Source organism: Phalacrocorax carbo, chromosome 3 (assembly GCF_963921805.1).
Source record: "Phalacrocorax carbo chromosome 3, bPhaCar2.1, whole genome shotgun sequence".
NCBI classification, from domain to species: domain Eukaryota; kingdom Metazoa; phylum Chordata; class Aves; order Suliformes; family Phalacrocoracidae; genus Phalacrocorax; species Phalacrocorax carbo.
In genome coordinates this window covers 86,492,347-86,514,960 of record NC_087515.1, presented here as the reverse complement: position 1 = coordinate 86,514,960, position 22,614 = coordinate 86,492,347, and the positions used below count along the sequence as shown (strand labels likewise).

The 22,614-nt window shown below is 40.9% G+C and overlaps 1 protein-coding gene across 6 annotated transcripts in view; it reads right to left on the bottom strand.

The window, feature by feature from the left end:
- EPHA7 (EPH receptor A7) overlaps positions 1–22,119 on the bottom strand; it is a 173,891-nt gene extending 151,772 nt beyond the window's left edge. For 5 of the 6 annotated variants that reach the window (XM_064447611.1, XM_064447614.1, XM_064447608.1 and 2 more), the window contains exons 1-3: positions 21,754–22,119; positions 17,396–17,460; positions 12,271–12,940 (exon numbers count right to left, since the gene is read on the bottom strand). In XM_064447611.1, the coding sequence (XP_064303681.1) occupies positions 12,271–12,940; positions 17,396–17,460; positions 21,754–21,850 (832 nt within the window). In that variant the 5' untranslated portion in view covers positions 21,851–22,119. Of the gene's footprint in view, positions 1–12,270; positions 12,941–17,395; positions 17,461–17,919; positions 18,011–21,753 lie in introns of those variants that run through there. The other variant, XM_064447612.1, reaches the window with a different exon arrangement.
- Between the last annotated feature and the right edge of the window lie 495 nt (positions 22,120–22,614).

Here is a 22,614-nt window from a genome sequence, read left to right as displayed (position 1 = left end):
TGGTTCAATCTGAATGCTTTAAGCACCTCAGGCACGCACAGCTAGAAACAGCACGACTGCACGTTACCCATATTTACTAGATCAAACTGAACTCTTCTTAACTGACGATCATGGTGCTAGAAAGCTAAGGTTTAACTTACAAATTGAGTGAATCTAGGATACATGGAAGGATAACCTCCCTTTAGAAAGCAGGGCAGCCCAAGCAAAAGAACTTTCTGTGTACGTGCAGCTGATCTGTAACATTTGTATGTGTTCAGATGACCTGAGCAGCCTGTTTCTGCATAGTCCCAGAACATGTCCATCAATCAACGTCAACATTCTTCCAAGCTCCTCTCTGACTGGCAACTGACAGTCAGTTATCTCCTGAATGTTAATTAATAATGAATACCCTTGTCACTGCTTAAACACACAAAGTGTCTTTAAATGGTGGAATTTAAAAAATGGGGTTTGTTCTGTGAGAACAGGGATTGTATTTTCATTTAGTCCTTGTAGTAAGAAAAGAAATAAAATTATCCACTTAAAGACTGTATATCATTTGTACTATCAACATGTGTTTTATTTTCTAAAAAACACTAATCTCTACCTGAGTCATACGGTTTTGAATTTTATACTCCAGGATACATGAATTTTACAAGGGTAATACACAATACAGTGACTATGTAGCTCTATATATGACAGAAAATCTTTAAGATAAAAGATCAAAAGTAGGCATGTTGTTGTCTCCTTCTCTGTCACACTCACACGGGAAAAAGAGAAAGTGTTTTAAAAAGATGTTATTTCTCTCCCTCATTTACTGGCGTTATTCACTAGCAATTCCACTGATGAGACTTTTTTAATAAAAGGCCAAATAGAGACTTATTTCAACTGACAAACGAAAGCAGACAGACAAGCATACACATCGTAAAGCCAAAGAATTCCCCCTTTTAATCAGAAAATTAAGTGATAAGCAACTAATGATAAGTGAAAGTGAACAGCAGAGACAGTCACAGATCACAGACTATTCTATTCCATTTGCACTGGGGGACACGATTTTCAACCCCACTTATGATTTTAAGCACATGATACTTTCACACTTCTCATCAGCAGGCTGTAGGTTAAATCTGGCTAAGACTTCCATAGGCGAGACAATTAGGTGACAATGTGGAGCCTTAGGATTTACTAACAGTTAAAACAATGTCCACTTCCTTTAGGTACCATTTGGGGGGATTTTATCAGCACTTCTTTTCCTAGTTAGTGTCAGTAAAACTGCCCACATTTTGAAAGTTGTCTATTTGTCTGTATAAACATATTGTCATTACACAGTCAACACAAAACCACATCACAATTATAATATATTCAAGAAAGAAAATAATGAATGTCAGTTTTTACTGAAGAGCTACCAACGCGGAACAAAACTTTTTGATAAGTTGGACAAAAATTAAAATGGAGTTATCTAATTTATTTACTGTGCAAATAAATTGATCAAGGAAAAATATGTTGATATTTTGAAACATGAGAAATCAAACATCCAAGGTTCAATGTTTGATTTCAGCTAAGAGACTATCATGGGCCTGATCCAAGACAACAAAATGAAGTAAGAATACCCTCTCTTCAGTATGATTCCAATCACATTCCAAAATTATCGCTATTCGGCAATTAAAAAAGAAATACCCAAGATTATCTTAAAAAAAATGTTTCTTTTTCTTTCTAGTTACATTTTCTTATTTAATATTTTAAGACTTCAAACAAAACTGTATGTTCTAACAGAAAAAAGAAAAAAGATCAATATGTCTCCATTTGCTTTGACATATCAACAAATCACCCTTATAAACAAAAGAAAAATCAGTAGAACATTTTCTCCAGTTCTATCATTCACCCCAGAAATATATACATATATATATATAGTGCAAATAAATGGATCAAGACAAAAATATTTTAACATTTTGAAACATGAGAGCTCAAACATCCAAAGTTAAATGTTTTGTATTTTTTTTTATATGTGTGTGTGCACCCGTATGTGTTAAATATAGGCATACATAGAAAGTTCAGAACCTAAGAGACTGAAACCCATTATTCTTTATGAATGGTTCTAACTGCTAGACTATGGGAAGAAGTTTCAGCAGGGGCTAATAAAAACTACTAACAATGACTGCATGTTGGTTAATGGGCATGCCATATTTGAAGCAGGAGATCCAAGTTCAAATTCTCCACAGCAGGAAAAATAATTGACCTAAGTTTGGAAAACTTGAGTTGAGTTAGATCATGTAAATATGATCAGCGATCACAGCCAGATGTTGCCCACTCAGACCATATTCCACGGACAAAATTTTGAACATGTAATTTGTTCCAGCACCAACAGGGCTGAGCCATTTGACACACAAACGGCTAAGCTTTTAGGAATACAGTGAACTTTACTTATAGAATCTCAGTGGCCAACATTCTTCAAGCATTTTCATGGTAGCTAAGCAAGGGCTTCAAGATTTTAAATTAGAGATTTAATAAGATTTTCAACACCAACTACGTCCCTCTGTGGGTGTAAATGGATTGATTCAAATAGGCCGCGTAGACATTCATGAAATGTTCTCAATCATTTGTTCTCAATATCTACCCATAGAATGGTTTAGTGTAGAAAAAGATGGTACATTCAGGAAGTTCAAAGAATGCTATGCTTACTACTAATAAATTAACACTGACGAGTAAACTGAGAAACTGCGGGACTTGGAGGGTTGGAGGCCATAGGCGGTACCAAGTTTTCAGGTGGAGTGGATCAGGTCATTAATCCAAGCTCCAGACAACTCCTGAGTTTTTCCTTGATGGTCCATCAGAAGTGGATGGAGAACTCTGACATCCTGCCCCTCTCCTACAGAGGGGTTTAGACTTCTATAGAGAAATATGCACATGTACACTATGCCATAAGACTCGAACAAAAGTGCATACATGGTCATTTGAGAAAAATAAGCTCTATCAAGAATCAGGGGACTCTTGCAATTTAGTCACACCGTGATGACATATCCAGTAAGGTGAAGGGAATATAGAGCAGGTCACATGCATGTGGCTATGTGAAGCCCACCATATTAGTTACCTGCCAGAAGATCTCCGAGTATCACCTTCAAGGGCCACCCTAGTTCAATCCACTGTGTTCAATCTACGTGAAAAATTAATACCAGCCATCTAGGCTGGGTGATATTTCATATTCACTAAATGTAAGGAAAGAATAATAAAAAGTTATATCCATTAATTATCCTAGGGATTATACAACTCATGTATCATCAGTGGAATTTCTGAGTCCCATTTATATTAGCTTCTCTGTACACATTTATACCAACAACTAATCAAACATGCATGTAAATATGTTTCGTCAACATAAAAGCTTTATGTTTATGTATATGCTTACAGTTACGCAAAACTTTAGCACTGTCCTCAGTGTGAAAATATCAACATACGATGTTACTCTCATTGAGTTAACAGGATTCTTGCCATTAAGTTCTAGGGATGATGCCTCAGCCCACAGTCCTATGGACAGTTTTCTGCATTAGGCATTATTTCCTTAAAATGGTCATAAACTTGCTCATTGAAAAATAGGAGCCCCGTTTTTACACTTTCTACAGCACTTTATTTATGGTAATACATACTATCACGAAATTTTTGTTCAAAACAAAAAAAAAAAATCAGTAGCCAGCCAGTAAGCCAGGGCTCTAGACTTGCACCAGCTTCTCAAAATTGGACCCTTAACTTATTTCACAATTACAGCAAGAAATAATCTTTGCATTTATGTATATTAAACACATTGCAAAATAATAGCAGTAATTATATTTCTTAATCATGTAATTCCTTTTTATCCATCTATCACACACATTTGAGGTATGTCAGGTGCCAGAAAATACTAATAATTACAGTTAATTAGACTTTTATTAGAAAATTCTTTATATTATTATTGCAGAAGAGAGACTTGTCTTGCCAAGGGTCACATGTAACTAATCCAAACCATAAAATTATGAAGTTGAAGTATCAATTTACCTTGGGTAGAAAACCCTGATGTTTTTTACAGACGTGAACAACTTTATCCTCCTTAGGATAGGCAGTGGGGTCACACAGCTAAAGCAAGCTATACAGGTACATGAATTGACAGGATCAGGACTCTAAAAGTATAATAATTAAGCCTAATTCTTATCTCACACAGGTTTTATACTTGTTTGCCTTTTTTACTCTGAATTATAAATTAGCTTACTATTAAGCCAAATTCCCTAAAATACATATAGCTTCTAAAAGATAATTTTTCCTAAAAGGAAAATCTCTTCCTAATGGAGAAAAACAGAAGTAAAGAAAAAAGCTTTAAATACTGAAAGCTGCTCTCTAGTGTGTTCACATGTTGTGTTTATTAGGGAGACTTGATGAAGTCAGAAACAGTCATTAATGGAAAAGTACATGAGAATAATCCTTCACAAGAGACACCCTGGTGAAATCACTGGACAAACTGCTGATGTGACTGAGCACAAGAAATTAAATATTAAATTCCTCCAGAAAAGATAGTTTCTGCTGTTCACTTTTACATATAACATATTTTTCATTAATATGAGGGACAAGAGAACACACTGGAACAGATACAGGCAACAAAGATTAGGAAGCTCACAGGGATAAAAGCAGCTCTAAGTAAAGAGCAGACAGTTCATAAAACTGTCTTAAACATATTTGCTATCGCTGCTGTTTTCTCAATAATGCAAGGTTATAGAAGAATTCAGATATATCATCCTGTAAAGAGAGGTTACTTTTTATTAAATTAAAGATGGGTAATCCTGAATTAAACAGTGAACCTGCCTTTTCTTCTTTTTTCTGCTTGATGCCGCAACATTCTGTGAAGGCTTGCAGTAGAAAACATTTGCATAATTTTCCTGTCAGGTGAACCATGTTTGGCTTTTGATATGGTCCCTGAACATACTTTTCTGATTCTTTTAAGGAAACCCCTTACAATTTGTTTTATTCTTAACTTGGTTTCCTTAAGTTTTTGTTAACAAAATTGTATTTACAGTATTTGTATGGGGAAAAACCCAACACAGCTTTGATGTAAAGGACGTGTATGTATTGAGTATGCTTCGAAAGACCCGTCTTGTCTTTGAAGATATTAATTTGTAAATGTTTTAAATGTTTTCAATTTTAAAAGTGTTAATCCACAAGCAGTGTACAGCTTATTGTTTTTAATAACTAAATTAGTATTGCAGACAGAGCTTGCACAGTACAGGGAAAACACCAAGATTTAACACTGAGAAGTCAAGAAGGAACAATTAACGTTTACACTGTGGTTCAAGTGGTAATAAGCATGATACTAACTGAAAACCCACATAAAGAGAAAACTATCTATCTCCACTGCTTCCCAATTAAAAACAGACAGGTATTTTTAAAGATTTAATACTGCTTAATATATATATAAACTGCTGGGGTGCGGGGGGCGAATATTTTCATGATAACAGAGGAAGTTTGGGATGCAGAAAAATTCAAAAACTAATCTAGTTAAGCAAACATTTTGTTCACATAATTTTTATTTTCTTTCAACTTCAGTACCAAATGTGGATCTCTCTATGTTTGTCCCACTTCTCAAGTAAGAACCTCCACTTCACTCCTTTGCTTAAGGCTCTGTGTTTTCAGAGAACAATTTCTACCTTGAACTGCACAGTTTGCTTGAACAGCTTTTAAGAACATTTCACCATCCATATAATAGATGGCTTACAGAGACATAAAGTAGATTAAACACTTATTAACACGTTCCTCTCTTCCATGATCAGTTCTTCCATTAAATGATCTCTACTTTCAATTTCTCTGCAACCTACTAACTCTCCTTTTTTCAGTTCCCAGGATCTTGTTTCCTAGCTGGGGAGTTTGGGTTTTTTTTCTTCTTTTTTTTTGTTTGGTTTTTGTTTGTTTGTTTAAAGTTAACAGTCATATTTAATGGAATGCATGTATACTTGAGATTCCCCTAACAATGATTATGTGTGTCACCTCTCCATTTGTACTCAGAAATGAAAGAATGTTTAAATTTATTTTTAGTGGCTTCATTCTCAGAGGCTAACAGAAAACCGGTGGGGGGGGTGGGGGTGGGGGGTGGAGGAAGAACAAACCCAATCCTCAGAATTTCCAAGCAAACCAGTTGCTTTTTCATCTAGGAAAATCTTTTCTACTTAGAAAAGTATAACAAAACAGTTGCGTGCCTATTGCACCTTCCATAAAAGAATTCTGGGCAGAAAAGTTTGTTTCAGAAACAAGATATATGGTTTTGGGCAACAGACTTGACACGATGAGATTCCATTTCTAAATAGCAACTAAAGCTTCATTTAGAATGAAGAGAAATAGACTTTACGGCTCAGGAGTTAACAACCCAGCTGTTGAGCAACCATAGCTAATTCAGCAGTGGCATCCCAGACCTGTAAAAAGACAGCTTTAGTGCTTCCTCTGTAACTAAAGGAGAAATTACTAAGATTCTGTTAGATTTCATTGCTGGCTTTGTTTTGTTTCCAAAATCTGTGCACACCAATGAATCTGACAAAAAGGGGGAAAAAAAGTACAAAAGCTTTAGTTTAAGGAACTAATATCTGGCAACTGTATAGCAAAATGCAAAAATGAAATTAATTCCTGCAGACAACAGAATCTGGGAAGAGGAACAGAGTGGGGCAGGGAGGTAGGGGGAGAGAAGAAGAGAGGCTGGAGAAGGGAAAGAGGTCTACATTCAACTGCATTATCACACAATTTAACTTCTAGGATCTGGGCTCCTGATTGCCCACCTGCATGTGCTATTTCACTCCTGTCAGCTCTTCCAGAGCAAAGCAACTAATGCATTGGAAACTGAACTCATCAGTAGCTCTGCAGTTAATTTTAGGGATCGCTCTGATGGCATTATGGATGAGAACTAGCTGGTTTCAATTGCCTTCACCACTTGATCACTTCAACTTAACCTCACCTTCTCACATATCTTCATCACACACTTGAGAGAGGATGTTGTATCACCAAAACTACGATGGCTAAACCACGACAACTATAATCATACTAATCAAACTAATTCAGACACTTCAGGCAAAGGAACACTACAAAAAAAAAAAAACAAACCCTGTATCTTAGGGACAAAAGGCAACCCGGAGGAGACTGGGAACAAATTCTATGAAGCACGAAGGCACCAGTTTCTGCAGGTGATGGCTAGCTCTGACCACTGAGAACACAGCCATTTTGTATGATTTAATTCGGAAAACACTTTTCAAAGAGGGTATGTTTAACAGTAGACATAGGTCCTCTCCCATTCTCTTCTCTGTGTTGACACATCTAAAACCCTGAAGGACATGAACAAAGTAGGTCAAAGAAACCTGAATGACTTAGGGAGACTGACAAATTTGTAAAAGTCACCCTCTTCAGGAACAGTTTACTGTTCAGAAAGAAAGATTTAGCAATATCTTTCTACCACATCTCACTGATGAGAAGGGCAGTCAGAAGGCTCCAGGGTGAAAGAAAGCCAAGACATTCAACTTTCTGGAAACTCCAAAGAGGGCTAGAAGCAGAAATTACAGCTCTGCTTTTCATAGTAGAAGCACCCTCAGTATTCTTGACCATCTAACTACAAGGTCTTACTTTCACCTTAAAAATATCTGGTATGTTTTTCTTAGCCCTGCTAGGATCCTTTGGAAAGACACTTACATGGTTTCAGTTTTTGTTGGGGTTTTTGTTTGTTTGTTGGTTTTTTTTTTTAATTCAATAGTTCCTATGCAGCTGTATCTGGGACCTGACATCAGATGACATTAGTCTGTCTTTAAAAAAAGGACAGAAAAAATATTAAATATGTTAGGGGATTAAAAAGTAAGGAGGTAGACACTCTCCTGCTGAACTTCTGCTGGCTTCAGAGAAAATTACAAGACTCTGAGATATCCTCATTCTCTGCTCTGGTTCAGTTTGCTGAGAATACTTACATTCTCTTCCCTAGGGTAATTTTGGAGGCAAATGGAAGAAAGGTAACTCTTCTTCAGAAAAGGAAACATTTAGACTCTTGGTGATACAAATGCCATTGAGAAAGTTTTCTACCATTTTGCCCCTTCTCGACAAAGTAAAACATTTTCAAGTTGAAAATGCAGGAACACCAACGTAGGTTACTCAGTCTGCAGGTGCCCCATAGCTTTTGGGTCACACTACCTCAGCTAAACTCTACACCCAATTCACAATAGGCGCAGCTTGGGCTTTTTAGAAGGGTGGTAACATATCTTACGTAATCACATAATTATGATCACATAATCACAACTTATTCACATTCCCCTTTAATTCATTGCTCTTTACTAGTAAACTTGTGGCACATCAGCTCCTAAGTGGAGTAATATTATAAACAACAACAAAAAAGGAAACAGACAAAAAACCACAACCTTACATACTTTACCACAAATATGCCGAGCATAATGCAAATTTGGTTTCTGGATCTGTTATCAAGTAATGTTCTTCAAAGTCAAGAGATAAAAGTTTGTCCCAAGAAGAGAAAAAGAAGGAACAGATACAGCTTGCAGTCTGGCACAGTATATAGCGCATGACAAAATTTGGAAAGAAAAGCCTGTAGCTCCTTTTTTACCTCACCAAGACAAAATGTACAAATAGCTGTAATCCCTTCCCTATTCTGGGGCCAATAAAACAACTGTTAATGCATATGGTATTATAAAATGTTTAACAGTAAAATGCACCCATTTGGCTTTCCCTAGAATTCTGAATTTTTTGACTTGGTGCCAAATCATCTATGTAATTTCTCAGTTCAGTCATATTAAGAGATGCTTCCTACCTTCTGAAATATCACTCTGCTGCTCCGATTGAATAAATTTAATTCTCTCCCTCCCCATCCCCAACTAACATGAAACAGATGGAAAATACATTACACTAGAAGTTCTCAAAGAATTAGTTTTTCCTTCAAATACCAATCACTGATTGCAGTGTGGTCCTTACATGCACAACATATAGACTGGACTCCACTGTGAGAAAAACCTCGAAGTTAGACCTACTGGGAGTCCGCTACAGTTAGTGAGAACTTTATTGGGTTTTTGTGGTTGGTTTGGTTTTTTTTTGCCAGAACATATGCAATACATGATGTTGGAAGAACTGAATATTTCTAAGTACCTTTCTAGCACCTTTGCTACGTACCTTTCAAGACAATCCTTTAAAATGTACAACCTCCACACCTTAGCCTAGTGACACACACCAGCAGACATCAGGTCAACACTGAGGAGATAGCGTCCTTGCACATAAGCACAAGAATCTGCAATTCAGAGTTCAGAGGCTCATCTGGTTTTCTCATGATTTTTACACCCAGCTTTAAGATTTTGCTTTAAACAGCAATTGTGAGCTCTCCGGAATTTGTGTCTCTTATGTATGTGTGTTGTCACAACAGATCACTGAGGTTGCATGGACTCCTTGGCACACCTATAGTGAGAAGGAATCAGTGTACATCTAAAAAATAGATTAATTCAGCTCGAAAGACTGAGCACTGAAGAAGGAACACACAGGAGCTCATTTCCAGATTATACCTTTCACTGCTCATGATTGTTTTCTTCCTCATCCTTCCCAGCATTACCAGTTACTTACATTCATGCAACAAAAAAGTCTTCTGGCAACACATACAGTGCAGAGTTGTGTATAAATCAAAATTAAATTGTTTTACTATCTGTGTGTGAAATTTATTAAGTTCAGGAGAGAAGCTATATGCAAAAGGAACACGTTCTTCAATCACAGGCAGCCAATCAAGCTAGCGTAACACAAATGAAAATCCCCACTGAGTTACAGGCTGAAGAGCTATTTGGGACTACAATGTGGCCATCTACTCCTACCTTTGCTACAACACAGCCAGATGAGGTATTATTCTGTATCTTTAAAGACCTTCCTATTGTGTTAAGTTAATTCAGCTGAGCTTTAGCAAGTGTGAGAGAGGAATCACAGACTTCTGCCCATCCTGACAGAGCACAATGCTTTCTGCCATGAGTAGTCCCAAAGAAGTCACGCAGCATGCCAGGTACAAAGTATTTGCAGAAGTGAGCCCTCAGACAGGACTATAAAAGCTCTGGGTTAAGGAAGCACACGCCAACTTGCTTCTGCTTGATCTGTTACACAGCTTGACAGTAACAGCTAGCCAGTTGCATTAGTGTCAATGTTCAGATAAGTTTCTCTCAATATCTGTCACAAAAAACAGACGCGGTATCAGTGTGCCAGCTGTATTATCGGTCACTACATAGTTGATCATACTTAATAACATCCTCGAGGACAGACACGGCTAACAAGTATCACAGACGGCAATTAGTATTGTGCACCACAGTCACCCAGATCGTTCTGACTCCAAGCTGCGAACGGCGCACATGCGGCGAGCGCCTGCCTCCCACCTTTTCCCTCTCAAATACATTAATTTGCCTCAATATGGAGCCAGAGTTTGTTTTGAGACTCTTAACGGGATCACTGAAAGAAAAGAGGAAAAATACCATAAATGATCCTCTGGACTGTTTCCAGAGAAGTGTATTCTCTTAGCGATTGCTTTGGAAGCAAGCCAAAAGTGGGAAGTGTTCTTGCAAATGAGCACGCTACTACACTCAAGTACATGTTATCATTTAATTCTTTTGTCAACATCAGCGTGGTTAGAAATTAAGAAGCCTGTTTAATAAACAGGTTACTTGAATTCCAGTTACACCAATTTCTTCTCTTTCCATTTCCACCACGCGCTCAGCTCTTGTCCCCCACCCACTTCCCAACATACACTGCTTTCTTTTTTGGATACTTTCTCTCCTTTATTGAAAGTCAAATAAAATTAGCGTATTAATTACATCAACCATAACTAGGTCTGTAATCAAAAGCAAGTTAACTAAGAAAAGGAAAAAAGTCAGTCACTCAAAAGAAAAATTCAAAAACCTCAAAACAGGCTTCTATGAGGCACAGTGCTTAATTTTTTTAACAGCTTTAATACAGTCTACTGAATGGTTTCGTGGGGGCAGTTTTTCATATTATGATTACTCCTAATGAGATCACCCTCAGAGGCATATAAGCCCTCATCCCTTCCCAACAGAACAACGAAAGATTTGTGCAAGGCTACAAAGGCATCACATCAACTCCACTCACTTCACCTTGTACCAAATTTCATCGTAAAAACTCGTCAAGAACACAATTGTTATTTTTCCTGAGGAAAAATTATTAATAATATGATACATTTTTTTTTCTTTTAGGGAGCTCATAATCCTCTGTAGGGGATTCTGAAGTCCTCAGACATCTTAGGCTCAGTGACTGCTGCCAGCTCTGTTTTTGAGATTCTGCAGGTTTCTCCTTTTCAGATTTGTGGGTTGTTTTTTTTTCCAGTTTCTGACTTACAACATATCTCACCAAAAAAATGCCTGCCTATCTTACGGTAAAAAATATGATAATATATAACTCCTTGTGTCATCTTATGATAAAAATGATAGACCTTGTGTTAAATGTACGTGAAAATACCTATCTTCAAACAAACTGCCTATTGTCTTGATTTTACTGTAAGCAAAGCCAACAAAATATCCTTTGTCATGCTAAGCAGAAGAGTCTTAACACATGTAGCCCCAGTGCCAGCAACGCTAAGGGTAAGTATTACTTTGGGAATATGGGTAACTGAACTGAATTAGAAAGCAACAACTCAGTAGTCTGATTTGCTAGTATTTTAAAAAAATCACCATGATACTCTGGCAAGCTGACAGTTTAGAGTTAGTTTTATGCAAAAAGATTGTAGAAAGGAAAACGAATTTACTCAGGAAACTTGATATTCTGTTTGAAAGGTCTAAAATTATACTCTTCTGTCTGAATTTGTACGCACTTATGACACAAAATTCTAACTCAGTTTTTACTACATGTGTATTTTTTCCACTACTAACCACACCTCATTCTTCCTCAGTTTTAGTTTCGTTATAATTCTGTCACAGACCATGTCAAATGTCAAATTGTCTAACTACTCATATTTGAGATTATTAATAAAATCTTCTCTGATAGGTATGACTTGCTCAGCAATATCATCTTAACTGGTTTAAAATGTTAACCCTGAATCTATATTTACACTTCATACAACTTTAAATTTTCTTGTTTAACTTTTAAAACACAGTATGCAACTGCTGATTTCCCTATCCAGAAGCGCCGACTGCTTTGGATTAGCCAGTGTGAAGTTTACGGATTGAGGATCCAAAAACATTAAAAGCAGACTGGTGGTGTATTTCTCTTGGAGGAAAAAAAGAAAAAAAAAGGTCTGGTAGAACAGGACATTTACATGTTACAACAAGCTTCATGTTTACTTACGTTCACACGTGTCTCCTTTTTGCTGGTATCCTGCTTTGCAGATACATTTTCCAATAGGCACTAACCATTCTCCCTCTGCGCTGCAGTGCATCTTTGGCGAGTTCTCGGCCTCCTCCTCTGCACTACTGACGCAAGTTCCTCGTACTTCAACTAAAGAGGAAAACTCTGAGCCAGTCACTGTGTCAGGAAAAATAGCTAAGTTCTCAATGATGGACCAGCACTTCTTGTAGTAGACTTTGACAGAGACCAAAGCTATACAGGCCCCTACATCCTGAAATGCAAGATAGAATCCTTTTTTGGACAAAGGTCCAATTTCTCTCACCTCTGTGTTAAGTTTCATTTTTCTCTCCCCAAGATCACCCTGGGTAAAACTTTCATCTGCTGCAATAGTGTCTATTTTTACATATTGGTTTTCTCGGATATTCCTGCCAGTGTCGTAGTCTGTTTCATAATAATACAAGTTAAATGTTTCTTTACAAGTCCCCAGAACTCCAGGAAGACTGTTACAATCCCTCAGAGTGAATTTCAGTTCTACAAAAATCCTTTGTGCATTGCTTTTTGCAATCCAGTTAGTCCGAAGCCAGTTGTTTTGGTTTGATTCCATCACCTGGCATACCTGGTATGTTCGTATAGGAGTGTAGTTTTCATCCAGTCCACTAATTTCTTCCCACTAAAACAATAACAAACAGTTAGTAATACAAAACAAGTACACCACCAGATGTAACTACTGTGTATTTTAAGAGGCTTTGCATAACTCGAGTCTCCTCCTTTTTTACAGTATGGCTTCATAAAAAGTAGGCTATTGTTAAAACACTCTTAAGCACCCAAATGAAGAAAATACATATTAATGCAGCTGCTGGCTTGCGCTCCCACCACACCTTTCCCACATATAAATAACTTTTGAAAAACGTTGTCGTATTGTGGGTGCAGCTGTAAAGGTGAAGCTTCAGAGAAGGCTGTTCAAACGTACCAAGTTCTGATTATACACTGGGCTCTCCTGCATTTCCTTAAGGTCATGACAGTTTTGGGTAAGCAAAGACTAAAAGGAGGGATGCAGCATCGCTTCCAGAGAAACATAAAATCAGTGAAGTCTTAGAAAAATGAAATTGCCTGGTGTTACAGTACATAAAACTTGTGCACATAAAACTTCCAGTTAAACTTTCAGTTTTACGGAAAGAACGGGACCAGATCCCGAAACTTGTGAGAAACTTGCACGGTTTTTCACTCCTGTTTCATGAAAGTGGCGTGGAGAGAGAGGGCAAGAGAGAACAGACAGAACTAAAAATCTGAAGGCAAGGAAGCATTTTGGTTGTACCCTTTTTGTTCAGTCCAGAAGGTAAGCAGGAGCTCCTCACCTCACATTTTGTTCAGTGGCTGCATCCATGTTAAGAGGAGCAAACTTAATTTAGTTGGGAGTTTAAATGAACCATGAGATTACGTTCATAATTAAGAACAATCCACATGACTGAAAGTTCACTGATTCAAAGCCTGGTTTTTGTTGTTTTTCCCTCTTTAGGATAAGAGCTATGTAACAAACTGGTAAGCCTGTAACAGCCCCGTAGTCTTTAACAGCCTTTGGTGGCGTGGGAATTTGCACCTCCGGCAATGGCAAACCTTCCACTGAAATCAAGCAGGTGGGTCTGCCCAGGTATAACCAAAACAATATCTGTCTTTCACCTTTTTTCACATTTCTTGTAACATTTAATTCACTGCAGAAGCTGCAGCTGTAATAAATTAGGGGTGGGGGTGGATTGAGCTATCCTCACCCGATGATACAGGCAACCATGACTTCTCCCTATGGCACTTAGCCCTCTGGCCCTGTGTCAATAATGCACTTAAGCTCACGCTTAAGATCAATGACAGTACTTATGAGCTTAATGGTAAGCATGTGCTTAAGTGCTTTGTGGGACTAGCATATGCGGCACCTCTGCAGGATGGAGCACCCACTGACATTCCTTATACCGGTAACCAAGCGTGGACAGCATTAGTTTCCCAGACTAGGAGCCATGCAGTATACGGTACTTTGCAAGCCTATTTGACAGCAAATGAGATCATTTTAATGTTGGTCTACTGCTCCAGGAAAAAGCAGATGTGACTGAATTGATGCTGAGAGTTATCACCACAAAATATATCATTGCTGCAGATGCTGAAATGCACAGAAGTTGTAAATATCAAAGCGCATTTCAGAGACCTACAGTCAATATAGACTTGGTATGTACGGTATTACATATGCATATAGTATTAATTCTTGAAATATATTATTAAATGCTCATGGAGTTAACAGAACTGATTGCATATGGAACTGTATTAATCTCAACAGAAGAAATTCTATCTTCATAATAAATTTATTAGAGCTGAATGAGTAAGATTCCCCCCCCCCCATAAGAACTACTGTTAACAAGGAGAGGAAAAAAAAAAAGGGTCCTGAACTGAGGGTTTTGGCTCTGCTACACTGAAAAAACAACAACAAGCAAACAAAACAAAACCCAAAACACACAAACAAAACCATAACAACCCCCCAAAAACAAACAAACAAAACAAGCAAACAAAAAACCTAAAACACAAAAAAAAAAATCAAACAAACAAACCCAAACCAACCCAAACTAAAAAAAAAAAACAACACTACCTCATGTGAAATGGAGAATATAAAGATCAGTAAAATTTTAGGCTTCATGCCCTTTTTGTGTTTTTTTTTTTTTTTTAATCTTGTGTAAGCTGTCCTCCCTCAAAACACCAAGTCAGATAGATTCTGCAATGAGATATTCTAGTCATATGACGTATCGTATCTTTGAAGTGAAAGTAACGCACCACACAACAGAATCTGACTCCTCGGGTTTTGGTGTGGAACACCCCACCAAAACAAATTCCTGCCCCCAACTGCTCCCCCCCCCCCAAAAAAAAAAAGCCAGAAAGTGAAACCAAAAAAACCAACCAACAAACTAAATACATTTAATAAAATCAAACCATTTTTCATAATGCAACACAAATGAACTTTCTTAAAGTCAAAAGCCCACTACATGAGGCTAGCTAGTATTAGAGAGATTCTTCTGCTACAGTCAAGGGAAAAAATACAAAACACTGAATTCAGATAAGAAATCCTACTTTACATTATCCCTAGCATTAAACACTGAAGTCTAGCTTTCCATATTTTCCCAAAGCCATGGAACATGATCTTCCTAAAAAATTAAGGAAATAGGACTTATGATTCAATTCTGTAATCACAGAGCTATTATTTCAAGTAGTTTATTGGAGATGTACCTGCTTCTCTGCAATGGAAAAAAAAAATATGTCAGTACTTCAGGATATGTTTTCACCTATGCCGTCTGAGGACATGTTTCATTAAACTTTCTGAAGCGATCAGTTCCGTGACAGCTTTTACAGCAAGAAAATTCAACTTTTCTTTGTCCTGCTGCAACATATGGTGATATACATGCAATTCTATTTGAATGTGTCCTCTTCTATTGGTTCCAATAAAAGAAATTTTAACTTTTTAGTTATCTTAACAGTGTTTGAGATGATTGTTAGACGTAACATTTGCAGTTGAATGAGGCATTTAACGAGTGTCTGGCTGATATATTCTATACTGTGATGATGAAGTAGTTTCTCTCAAGAAGATTTTCTGTGTTTATTCCCATGAAGACTTTATTGCATAGTAGAAAATTCAGTAATTAAAACTAGAAAGACATTTATTTTCAAAATTAACTATTAAAATGGTACTTTTATGTTAATATGCAAGCAACTATTTCTGGATGTTCTCATGCATACAAATCCAGTCATTAGTTTTGATTCACTTTTAATTCCTGATTGAAATTGGCTTCTACCTCTAAAAGTCGCCTTTTACTATTTGTTGAATTTGACTCTACTTTCATCCTTAAGTATGCTGACGTGTAACATGTGTTGACATGCCTTTCTTTATCTACAGGTTAGCCTAATATAATTACCACCAAGCTAATCTTTCAAACACCTCTGGTAAAAGCTTCAACCAATGCAAAACGCTAATGCCAAGGTTATCAGCCATCATATGCGTTGAGCTCACATTACATTCTTCCTGAAGTCCTTAGATTCACTTCCAGTTTATGCTTGTATTGGTTTTACGATCTTGCTTTTAAAGAAAGACACTTTAAGATTTTCATTCTTCTTATTTAAAGGATTTGTTACACTTTTATATCCCCACTCACACTTCATGCTCTTCTGGCTCCAGATTTCTTAATGCGCTGAAGATTAAGGGCCTGATCCCCCAAGTCCTTGTTCATGCAAGGAGTCGCAATGGATTCAGCAAGACTGCTTCCATGAGCAAGAACTGTCCATGTAATATATGATTTGTCAGACTGAGCTAATGCAGGACAATATACCCATTATACCTTTCTGAAAATGTTCTTCCTCAAGGCTTGAGGAAGAAGCGTTTTTATACCACTTTTAATTGAGACTGAAAGCCACATTTCTCAACTTTACCTATATAATAAATAAGACAACAACATTGATGTTTCTAAACTTCTCATTTTTTATAATGATGTACTTCACAATGGTACATTTCACGGAGTACCATGAGATTAATTTGTAAGCAAGCTGGAGGTGGTCTTATCCACATAATTCGTGCCTAGTTCCAGATATCAAGCTCCTCAAGACTTGGGGATGTTTCAAGTTTGGAATGTCATTTCAAACACATCTGCAGTATAAATGTTTTTATTTCAGAGCACTTCAATCTGTGCTATTCAATTACAAAGAAAACATCGTAAACAAGTTTATGATCACCCATTATACAGAAAATGAAAAACATATTTTTAGAAAGTTTCTACACAGAAGTAAATCTGCTGTTTCTAAAGGAAGAAAGAAAAAATGACTTAAAATACCATGTTATAAATACACGGAGCTTTCTGTTACCGCACAAAGGATTACACTACAAAACATAAAGCTACCGAGAACATTTAGGTGAGTTTCTAAAGAGACTCTTAATTAGCTTGCACGTTTGTACGCTGTAACCTCACTGTAAATGAAAAAGCCGTAAACACTTTGTACAATTACTGACAGAAATATGAGGGGGAGCTAGTTTAAAGCAAGCCTTTCAATTGCTTTAGGAAAATAACTGCTCATCTTTAGAAACTTTATTTTTGCCTGGAGTACTTACCCCATTGGGAGGAGAGGAAATCCATTCCAACTCTGTCTGTTGTGCTTTAGAGTCCAGCAATATTACTAAAAGATTTAAAAAAAAAAGAAAAAAGGATTTCCACTGTTTGTCAAATATAAGTGGCAATATAAAATGAAAAAAAAAGTCTGAATAAAAAAAGTGATAAAAAGAATACAATTTTTGTATAAATTAATAGTTTTTCTTCACATTATTAAAAAAAATCTGCGACCACAACTATGCATTTACATGTAAATAGATGAATAAATTATTATGTACCATCTACATATAAGCAGATATACATTAATGTTAATAGATTCATTGCTTTAATCAAAATTTTTCTTTTTTTTTTAGTGGTCTAAAGTGTTACTAAGCAGTTGTGAAATGCATGCTCCCTTCATCCTCTTTGTCATAAGAAGGACATTTCCCATATGCTGGTTATTACAATGAGCTTAAAACAAACAAATACACACCAACAGTTCAACATTTTTCCAAACTGATTTAGACAGGACTAGTCTATATCTTACCGGAGTTGCACTGCAGAAGCAATGGTCTCTTTTGGAGTTTGCAAGAAAAAAAAATATGTCCCTTAGGTGACAAAGCAGTAATTCTATAAACAAATAATAACCAGGAATACAGGAAATAAAAGACTCTGCAATTACCTCACACTTTGCATACACAAAATACTACATACACAAAATTAGACTAATCTACTTTATGGTAATGGCTTACTAAAATCTTCATGTCATTATACCCCTGTGACACTCCTATGCAAAAAGGCATCAGTTCTAGTAGCACCACAATTATTTTCAGCTAATTTTAACCCCGTCTCCAGAAGTGGTTAATCACAGCCTAATAAACCAACTTTTTCATATTTTACAGTACATATTAGAGGTTATATTACTGATGCTCTGTTACGTCCAAACATACATTTCTATATACTTCTTATATTTCAGTTGCAGCTATAAGATTCTTTCTTAGCACATTATTGTAAGTTTCTGTAAGACTTTCAAACGGTACATACGTTAATCTGTGCTATCCCCAAAAAAAAAAAAAAAAAAAGAAGAGTGAAATGATTACTGTAATACGTTCTTTCAAACAGCCAAAGCTGTAAAGTGATCAACCATAAATCTAGGTTTGGTACACTTTGAAGATTCTTCAAAGCTGCACATTGAGCTTCATACTTCAATCTGATTAAATAAAAAGTAACATTCCTAATTTCAATCTATTCAGCACATTTTTAGCTATAAAGCTACTTATAACTTTATACACAGCATTTAAGTACCTATATTTCAGTGCATGATTTAAGGCTGTAAGTTGAATCAACTTTTGTCAGTTCTTTTGAAATGGTTATAATTCTGGCTTCGGCCCTTTCTCCTAGTGGAATTTAACGCAAAACTTCAGTTAATTACTGGAAAGATGAGATGACTAAAAAAGTTATTTAAAGGTTCATACAGTAATATCTGGAACGTTAGCTGAACACAAACCGGTAGCTTCCAGGCCTATATTTCAGTAATAAAGTGGAGCTACTTATTAAGGAAGTTTGATAGTCTCTCTCTTGAAAGATTATCTGCTTATTTCATTAAGCTTGGATTCAAGGGGCTTTACTTTGTAACACTTTCTATAGAAAAACAGGTGGTGTACGTGGTGGGTTGTTAAACAAGAGCATTTATAATGGTCCTGGAAAAAAAAAAGGTTCCACGAAAACTTTAACTATTTCAGCACCAGCACAACGTCCCGTGGCTGGAATTCATTATACTTTTTATTTGGCAGCAATTCTCCATCACGTAGCAACGGGTGGGCGCATCCCAGAAAGAAAAGACAACAAACAAACCAACAAAACAAACATAAAACCCTGCTCTGCAAACACCCCTTGCGAAGAAGACGTGGCGTTTCCGTGTGGCACCGAAAGTTGCTGGGGAAGGGCTTGCCCGGCCGGCGGCTGATGCCGGGGAGCCCCGCGGCCGCCCGGGCTCGCTGCGCGGCGGCGGGCAGCGGGGCGGGCGGGGGGCGCCGTGCTCCGCGCACCCCGCCGGCAGCGGGGCGGGGGACAGGCACCCCCCCGGGCGCCGAGCACGCCGCGGGGAGCCGCAGCCGCCCACCCACCCACCCTCCGCGGGCGCTGCGCGGAGCTGCGCGCAGGCGGCCGCGCCCCGGCGCTGAGGAGCGGGGCTTGGCGGCCGAGCGGCAGCGGAGCGCCGGCACCGCGGTCGCCCCCGCCACACAGGCGCACACTCCCCCACCCCAGCCCGGCAGCCGCCGCTCTGGGGAGGGAGCGGCCGGGACGGCAGCCCCGGAACGGAGCCCCGAGGTCTCGCAGCCACGGGGCGCAGGGGTGGCACCTCCCCCCGCGAGGGGAGCGGTCCGCAGCGCCCCCGCCTCTGCGCTCGCCCCGAGGGTCCCGGCCGCGGCGCTGGCAGAGGGCTCCGCAGCTAACGCGGAGAGCCAGGCGGACCCTGCCCCGCGCCCCTCCAGCGTCTCACCGCGGCTTTTATTTAGCTACCGAAAGGAAACTCGGAAAACTTTTCAGCCTCTCACCCCTCATCCCTCCTCGTACCCAGCGGGGAGCGGTGGGGAAGCCACGCGGGGCTGCTGCCGCCACCGGCCCTCCGGCGAGGCCGAGGGTGAAGCTGCAAAGTTAGTCCTTTTTGCTCTCTCCCCCCCACCACCACCCCGCTCTTTCTTCCCCGGGAGTTTTCTGAGCTTGCAGCAGGTAGCCGCTACCAATCCCTGTCTGCCGCTCGCCCCCTCCTGACCCTCCTTTGCTAGGTTTGCTCTAAACATACACACGTTATATACACACACACTAATATGTATAGATGCATATACATACACATCCATACGCGTATTACACACACTAACGCGAGGCAGACTATCGCCGGGAGGCACCGGCGCAGCCTCGATCGCGGCGCGATCTGCCGGGCAGAGCGGGGCGGGCAGCCCGCACCCTCCCTGCCTGCCTCCCTGCCTGCCTCCCTGCCTGCCTCCCTGCCTGCCTCCCTGCCTGCCTCCCTGCCTGCCTCCCTGCCTGCCTCCCTGCCTGCCTCCCTGGCCCTTCTCCGCCCCCCGCGCCACGGCCACGCATTAGTACTCCCCGAGTGGGGATCTCTGCTTCACAGCCCCTCCAAATAAACTTTCGAAATGCTGCTTAAGGACAGGCTCTCTCCTCTTTCCCCTCCCTAACCTCGCCATCGCCGCCTTCTATTAAGGACAGAGGACATTTTAATTGAGAGGGTTTTTTTAAGCTCCAGTTACAGGCTCCAAATGGTATTTTACTGCATGCCAATGGTTTGATGAAAAATATTGACGTATCCAGCTGAGGGGGGAAAAACCCCAAACGCTTATATATGCGGAAACACCGAAAAAGCCCCTGACTCCCCCTTCTCTGTCGTCCCCCACCCTCGAAGATGGAGACGGACCTTCGCCTCTGGCTGTCAAACGCGAGCAGGGCGCACCTTTAAATAATTTCGGATTTTCTCAGCGTGAGGAAAAAGATTCCCAGATGGACTTTGTGAATTGATTTTATACACCTTTATAAAACTGCCTGTTTTCTCTCTGTGCGCGGGGGAAACAAATGTCCGGGGTTCGCCGTACACAGATACCGGCGTTGGATTGATGGGGATCGGGAAGCCCCGTTATGATACGCAGATGGTGTAAAGCATCCATCCCGAAACCTCTCCCTCTACCCGGGGGAGAGCACACACGTTGCAGAGACACGACGCCAGGCTGTATGTACCCTCTAAATGCGCGCCCAGCCTACATGGCCGGGAGGCGCAAAACTGCACCCCGATGCTGCTTCCCACGGTCTGTGCACGGCCCCGCGGGGCCGGATCGCTGCAGGTCCCCCCGGTGGGCAGTGGCGCGGAGCTGCCCCGCAGCCTCAGGACCCCACGCCGTGCCGTGCCTCCCCCGAAACGTCCCGAGCCGTGAAACCCGGCCCCCAGCCCCTGCAGCCCCCGCCCGGGGAGCAGCGAGGTAAGCCGCCCTCCCCGCACCTCGTCGGGAGGATTAAGGAAGCCACAGGAGAGTGGGGCTCCCCTGCACGGATCCCCGGGCCGGGGGCTGTCTCCCCGGCCCCATGCCTCTTCATCACGTGCAAATGCCTTGCAAAGCTCATTCCTAAGAGCAAAAGCAGTTGTCCCGGTCTCTCACACATACACTCGCACACCCCCAGTGAATGCCTTGTTTTTTCCTCCCTCCCACCTCAACTAAAAAAATGTCCCTTTTGGTTTTGGTTTTTTTTTGGGGGGGGGTGACAAGCAGCTGGCAGTGGCAGGCAGGTCCTCCACTAAGCCACCACACAGACTTCGTGTACAAAAGCAATAAATAAGCCCAAACTTTTGTTTTCCGAATCACCTTACCTTCTTTTGCAGCCTGTGCCTCCCCCGTGTGTGCAAACCGGAACAGCCAGACGGAGCACAAAATAATCCAAGAAGGGAGCCTACTTTGGAAAACCATGGTGTAGGAATGGGGTGATTTTATATTTCTAGCTATATATTTCTAGATACTGCCGCTGCCGCCGCTTGGTGGGTGCTAGAGAACGGTGGAGAATTTGCTCTGCTAGTCTCTGGCTCGGCGCTCCCTCCCTCCTAGCTGCTTTTCTCCTCTTTCTCCTCCTCCTCCTCCTTCTCCTTCTTCTTCTTTTTCTCCTCCTCCTTCTCCCCCTCCGCCTCCTCCGCGCCGCTGACCGGCTCCCGCACCGGGCCGGCCGCCCGCCAGCCCCGACTGCAGCCCGGCCGCCCGCGCCGCGCTCCGATAATATCAATTAGGGGGAGGGGGCGGGACCGCAGCGGCAGGACGGCCCGTCCCTCAACCTGACTGATAGCCACCGTTGGCCAACCAACAGCGATCCTCGCCGCCCGGCGGGCCGAGCCGGCGCCTGAGTCGTCGCGGCCGGGGGGGTGGGGTCGGCGGTGCCGCCCAATGAGCGCGCGGCTGTGTCGGGTTGCCCGCTGGTGCCGCGGAGCCGCGAGCTGTGCGCGGCGGGACGGAGGGGCCGGGTCGGGAGTGGGGCGCGGGGTCCGGCCGGCATCCGGGGGCTGCCCCGCACGCCTGGAGGCCGCCGGCCGGCCGCTCCTGCGGGAGAGCGGGCCGGCCGGCCAGCCCCCCCCACCCCCTGGGCTCCGTGTGCTCGCCCTGCCTGCGCCGCGGCTGCCGGGACAGGGAGCGAGGAGCGGCCCGGCCCCAGCCCCAGCCCGATCCGCCGCGGCGGCGGGTCCCGG